Source organism: Monopterus albus, unplaced genomic scaffold, assembly GCF_001952655.1.
Source record: "Monopterus albus unplaced genomic scaffold, M_albus_1.0 scaffold73.1, whole genome shotgun sequence".
NCBI classification, from domain to species: Eukaryota; Metazoa; Chordata; class Actinopteri; order Synbranchiformes; family Synbranchidae; genus Monopterus; species Monopterus albus.
The window spans coordinates 28,092-34,463 of NW_018127953.1; the positions used below are offsets into that span (position 1 = coordinate 28,092).

The 6,372-nt window shown below is 38.8% G+C and overlaps 1 protein-coding gene across 1 annotated transcript in view; it reads right to left on the reverse strand.

The window, feature by feature from the left end:
* LOC109963395 (adhesion G-protein coupled receptor G5-like) overlaps positions 1 to 3,992 on the reverse strand; it is a 13,734-nt gene extending 9,742 nt beyond the window's left edge. Inside the window, exons 1-5 of the mRNA XM_020605902.1 lie at positions 3,812 to 3,992; positions 3,045 to 3,160; positions 2,927 to 2,954; positions 2,530 to 2,653; positions 1,324 to 1,458 (exon numbers count right to left, since the gene is read on the reverse strand). Of these exons, the coding sequence (XP_020461558.1) occupies positions 1,324 to 1,458; positions 2,530 to 2,653; positions 2,927 to 2,954; positions 3,045 to 3,160; positions 3,812 to 3,819 (411 nt within the window). The 5' untranslated portion in view covers positions 3,820 to 3,992. The remainder of the gene's footprint in view (positions 1 to 1,323; positions 1,459 to 2,529; positions 2,654 to 2,926; positions 2,955 to 3,044; positions 3,161 to 3,811) is intronic.
* Between the last annotated feature and the right edge of the window lie 2,380 nt (positions 3,993 to 6,372).

Consider the following 6,372-nt stretch of genomic DNA (forward strand, 5'->3'; position numbering starts at 1 on the left):
GTCTGTGCGTAGTGGTTCTTGAAGCACTGACTCCAGCTGCATTCCACTCTTTGTGAATCTCCCCCACATTTTTGAATCGGTTTTGTTTCACAATCCTCTCCAGGGTGCGGTTATCCCTTTTGCTTGTACACTTTTTTCTACCACATCTTTTCCTTTCCTTCGTCTCTCTATTAATGTGCTTGAACACAGAGCTCTGTGAACAGCCAGCCTCTTCTGCAATGACCTTTTGTGTCTTGCCCTCCTTGTGCAAGGTGTCAATGGTCGTCTTTTGGACAACTGTCAGGTCAGCAGTCTTCCCCATGATTGTGTAGCCTACAGAACTAGACTGAGAGACCATTTAAAGGCCTTTGCAGGTGTTTTGAGTCAAATAGCTGATTAGAGTGTGGCACCAGGTGTCTTCAATACTGAACCTTTTCACAATATTCTAATTTTCTGAGATACCGAATTTGGGGTTTTCATTGGTTGTCAGTTATAATCATCACAATTAAAAGAAATAAACATTTGAAATATATCAGTCTGTGTGTAATGAATGAATATAATATACAAGTTTCACTTTTTGAATGGAATTAGTGAAATAAATCAACTTTTTGATGATATTCTAATTATATGACCAGCACCTGTAGGTGCATTGTACATTTAGCCATTTAAGCATTGTTTAAAAAAGAAAAACAATGCTCAACACTGAATGTTCCCAAAAATAAAATGTACTGTTTCTTTTAGTCACGCCACTAGTGTCTAATAAAATTCATGAAATACAACAATGTTGCTCATATGATCAGAATTTTGAAATGAAATGAAATGTGTCCTGCTGTGGTCGAGTACCTGGTGGTCACTTGGAAAATCTAGTAGTTTTAACATGTTAAGTAAGCCTAAGTCACTTAGTCATGAGGACAGATCTGTGAAATTCCACACTGTTCTTCTTTTTAGCATGAGCCACACCCACTAGTGGTGTGGTAGAGAAAAGCTGGCAACAAAATCAGTCCTAAAAGTGTTATAGAGTGAAACACACACACACACATACACACACACACACAAAGTTATTTTAAAGTTATAATGGATAATAGGGACCTGTCCAGGGTGTACCCTGCCTTTCACCCGATACCGGCTGGGTTTGGCTCCCCCCTGCTTCTTAGCATGAGTATGAAAACAATGGTGAACAGGCCTGAAGTGCCCACTGCAAGATTCATCTGTTTTGCACAATTGCAAGCACCCACCATGGTGGCAAAAACTGTAGTCAGGCAAAGTGCTATGGACAATTTAGTTGGTTGATTTTCTTGGTTTTCACTTAAAAATACACAGTTTAGATACTGTAAATGGTTCAACCTGAGACTTCCAAATCTTCAAATCTTCAGGCCAGGTGAGCATGCAGAACACAATCGTGTCGTTTGACCCAACGTCCATCTCTCTCGGCAGTTGAACCCTCACTTTGCAGTTGGTGACAGCCATGTCTGACCTTGCCTATATCAGAGGCACAGTGCAAGAACAGAAAGAGAGACACTGTATGTAAATGTTGGAAATACCTCTAACAGAATAATGCAGCCAACACAGCTCCATATTTTACATCTACAGCAGGGAAAGCATTTGAATTTGCAAACAAGGCTGACTCAACCGCCTAGCACTAAATATAAACAGCCATCCAAAAGGCCTGGGTCAAATATTTAGCTTTATGAAGTATCTTCAGAGAAAGCAAGGTGGCTGCAAATTTGAGGTAATGCTCTACAACTGACACTGACCCCTGACCTTTCTGTGGAAGGGTCAAAGCAGACAAGAACATTTTTCCTCTATGGGACCCTTTATCTCAAAACGCACACTGTATATTATAATGTTATCATTAAGGATAGACAATTTGCTCACATATTGCAAAAACCGGTAATGATTAGTTATTGCTGCGCAACTAGCACTGGTGATTAGACACTTCAGACACATTCAACACCATAAAAAATGTATAATTTCTTTGAATATTTAGGAAGATTTCTTGTAAACAGTGCTACCCTGTCAGATTACATTTTACTACACACTCATACACATGCAGGATGAATAGCTAAACAGATTGTGTTTTGCAGGTATTCGCAGCACAAATAAAAAATTGATCTGACGGTGATGCTAGAAAAAAAAAAGCCAGGGATCACCAAAGTGAATAAAATTCCCTCTGATGGGAACATAAAATTTCAAGACAATCTGTCCAACAGTTGTCAAGACATGCAAATCATGTGGTGGTGCTACAGGCTCCACCAAAGTAGATATATTGTTTGGTAACCAAGAATGTCTGTACCAAATTTCAGAGCAATCTATCTTGTAGCTGTCAAGCTATTTCAGTACGAACCAAAAATGTCAGCCTCACTATGGTGTTGGTGAAAAGGTCAGAGGATGAACTGAGTCAGGACAGTTCATAATTTGGAAGCTATAAATGCCTATGCAAAATATCGTCACATGATGGTAGTGTGGCTACAAATCTACCTGCAAACAAAACAATGTCATTGTGATTCAGGCTTTGGCTTAGTCTCCTGTTCACATTAACTATATTCTTACCATGTTATCATTGGCATAAATTTGAAGGCCTGTGAAGCGGACTTTAGGTTGGTGCTGGGTCTTCACCAAACGGCTAACCGCCATGGATGTAGTATTTGGGTTCTTTTCTGGGTCCTTTAAGATTCTTGTGAAAAGGACAAGAAATTATAAGGTCATTTATCTTATTTACAGCTGTTTCCCTCATACCCTCTCATTAGACCACAAAATACTTCAACCTTAAATTTGATTTCAACTTCAAGCCTTTGCAAATTACTCATATAGCCCTGACTTTTACTCCTCCGTACAGTATCTAATATAAATACATGCAACCAAACACAAAAACACAGTTGGTCACACAACATACAAATCTCAAAAAATAATATACAAATATATTCTTTCATACATATATAATACTTACTCAATGCCACATCTTGCATTCAGACTTTCTGTAGAAAATATTCATTGTTTATTAAGAAGATACACACAAATGGTATCCCCTCACCCCCAAAAACATATTATATATTAAAGTGTCTTACCTTCTAGACTTGTAGACTGACCTGAACCTGAATTTCTTTGGGCAAGTACATTTTCCAAGGTGTTGTTATGGGGCACCGAAGATAGGACCAGCCACCAGAAGTGCCACCACTTTATCCTGTGAAGTGCAGAGGATCTGTAGAGCAAAGATCTGTCTGTGCTTTACTTGACCATGTCATAAAACCACTTGTAAAGTAGAAAGGCTGTGGCACACCATCAAAGCAAAAAATGTACAGGTGTACATTTAACCCATGTTAACCCTTCTCAGTTCATGCATAGTGTTAACATGAAATCACTTATTTATGACAATCAAGACAATGACCTACAGTAATTCAACATGGCATACAGTAGACCGCACCCAAAGCCAGATAGAAGCAAGTTAAAGGAGAGAAACAGAGACCTGTGCTAAGTAAATCTAACAAAATACGATTTTGTATAGAGAACAATATATAATGTCATTATATCAAGAAATATTTACTAGTAAAATTACTAATAAGGCCTTGTTGTCTTTGTATATGAAATGGATGGCAAAGAAACAGGCATTAAATCTGACTTTAATTTTGAAATAAAATATGCCATATACTCTTACACAGAAACACACAGGGAAGGAAACACACTATCACCCAAACACATGTATTGATCTTAGCTGAGAATACAAGTCATTTCCATACACTTAGTTAAATAACTAACACATATCGCTCAGTGCTAATATCATCAGTACAGTTAAATTAGGTGTTTTGAACAAAAAGTCAATCAAATCATAGCCTACCTTTGCATGTTGCTGAGGTCCTATAGAAATAATTTCAGATGACAGCAATACAGAACACAAATGTAGAAATACAGAATACAGCTGATGTGACAACAGGACAAATTGAAGAGAGGAAGCCTGCTGGCCTATCATCACTTCATGAGAAGAAAGATAAGCATCACCTCACAGAAAAAAGAGGAAGCATCAACAGACAGGAAGCTAAAAGTTCTGCATCCACTGCCTCTGTCACCTCTGAATCTCTTGAGTCAATTCAGTGTCATATTAAATAAATAAAAAATATTATTCTCAACCCTGGACATTGCACATGCATTCAATACACACATTACTTCATGGTTTTGTATAGAAGCTAGTTTATCCTGAACTAGAAGTTCATGTACATGTTTATCACTTGGTCTATGGCTGCATGTCACTGCTCCCACCTACAGGGGGAAGCAGCACATCAAAAAATCAAGTGTTGAGAGCTGAATGCAAGCATGTGGTTGCCCAATCTGTATATGCTGTAATTTTCTCCATTGCTGTTACACAACTGAAAGTAAACATCAAAGACAGGAGGAAACTAACTACAAACATGTATTACTGTTACGGGTTAAAACAGGGTCTGTCCTGAAAGCTTGGATATGTATTGCAATTTCAACTCCCATGCCTTCTACCTCATAATTTTCTCAAAACTGTGCAATTACACATTTTATTTTTTCATGTGATTAAGAATAGAAACAAAATGCCTGAGTCTGCCATCAGGCCTATTTGGCTTGAAGAAGTGATGATGTATCTTTGGTATTTAAGGATGATGATCATCATACAAAAGTGAATTCAGGCCACCTGTTTAATTCCAATGTAGACTCATGTATTTATGGACCCACCTGTAGATTGTGACATAATACATGCATTCCATAATGTGTGTGTGTGTGTGTGTGTGTGTGTGTGTGTGTGTGTGCATCTTGCACATAAGCCTAAGCTTTATCCAACTGCAAGCTTTATCCAACTTGCCACGCTGCATTGAGACTAGACCACAAAACAGCCTAGACTTGATCGAAGAAAAATAAAATAGTTGGAGAAGTACAGATCAAATGAAACTTTAGACACTACAGCAGTGCATATCTCAGTACAAACTTTAGTTTTCAGAAATCCTCCAATGACACACATCAGTGTGGACTAAACTGTGCATGGATTGAGCTACAATATATGTTACAGTGATTTCCAAAAGTGTTTGCTAATCCACTGCTGCTTTTACCTCCATTCCAAGAGGATTTCCAATCTTGTTTATTTTTTATTGGAACAAACTTATATCTAAAACAAGCTGAGAACGATCACAACTTACTACATGCATCAGTGGCTTAAGGACACTTTACCAGTGACCATTGTCTATGTTCAGCAGAGTGTGGCACCTCTTCCTCTGTGATGGCCTCAGGCCACAAAGACAAGTGAGCTGTTTGGACACAGTGTCCTCCATTACCCAGCAAAAGTAACTGAAAAAAAAAATCTCTTCAGAATGTACTGTATCTCCTTGCATCCTAACTGCATGAACCCATTATGCACTGGGTGTGAACACATGCGATGATCATCACATCACCCTCTCTCTCAACCTCTTTAACCCGTTTTGTTATTCCTTAAACAATGAGAAATGCCAAGATACCCATTAACACCCATTCTGCAAGCAGCTACTTCCTTTTGCCTTAGTTTGGATCCACTGACAAGGATAGCTACATATATGGCTCTCCAGTTTCCATCATGAAGAGTGGAACTACAATCATTCTCTACTGCCAATGAGAGTGGCTTCCTTTTTTTGCTTGGGCACAAGCTGACTACCACAAGGTTATTTTTTTCAGATTTCTATCAAATATACAGTTTCTATAATCTGCAGTTAATGGTGTGGTTGGTCAGCAAAGTGTTACCAGTGCGTGTGCTGCTTGGTAGGATATTAGTGCACATGTGTGTGCTTCAACAACATTTTCTAATTGTTTACTTTATAGATGTCTTGTCACACACTTTCTGGTTATATTCTGTGTGTGTGTGTGGGCTGGTAGCCCATTACTCATGTTGTGGAGACAAATCTGTCTACACAGTCACATTGTGGGGACTTGACATTGTTATGGGGACAAAAGGCAAGTCCCCAAAAGGTAAATCATTACATTTTAGAATGAGCCTTTGTTTTAAGGTTATAGGCTGATTGTAGTTTTAGGCAAGTGGTGGTTATGGTTAAGGTAATGGTAAGTCTGCAAGAAACTGTCTTTCAAAGTAATGTCACCCTGGGGTGATGGAAACACAACGTGTGTCTTTGTGTATGTGTGTAGACTGTGTGTGTGTGTGTGTGATGTGGTCTGTTACCTCGCTGTGGACTCGGAGGTGGGGGGTTTCTCTTCGGGTTCTTTTTCTGCTCCCTCCCACCTCCACCTCCATCCGTCCGGTTGATAGGAGTATTGTTGAATACTCGCCCATCAAGTTAGCCACAAAAAACAAGACATCACTGGAAATAATTTACCCTCAAAGTAAAAGGCAAGCCGTGATCACCTCAGAGAAAACCCTATCAAACTGTGTTTTGTCTCACATGTAGTTTGAAGTTA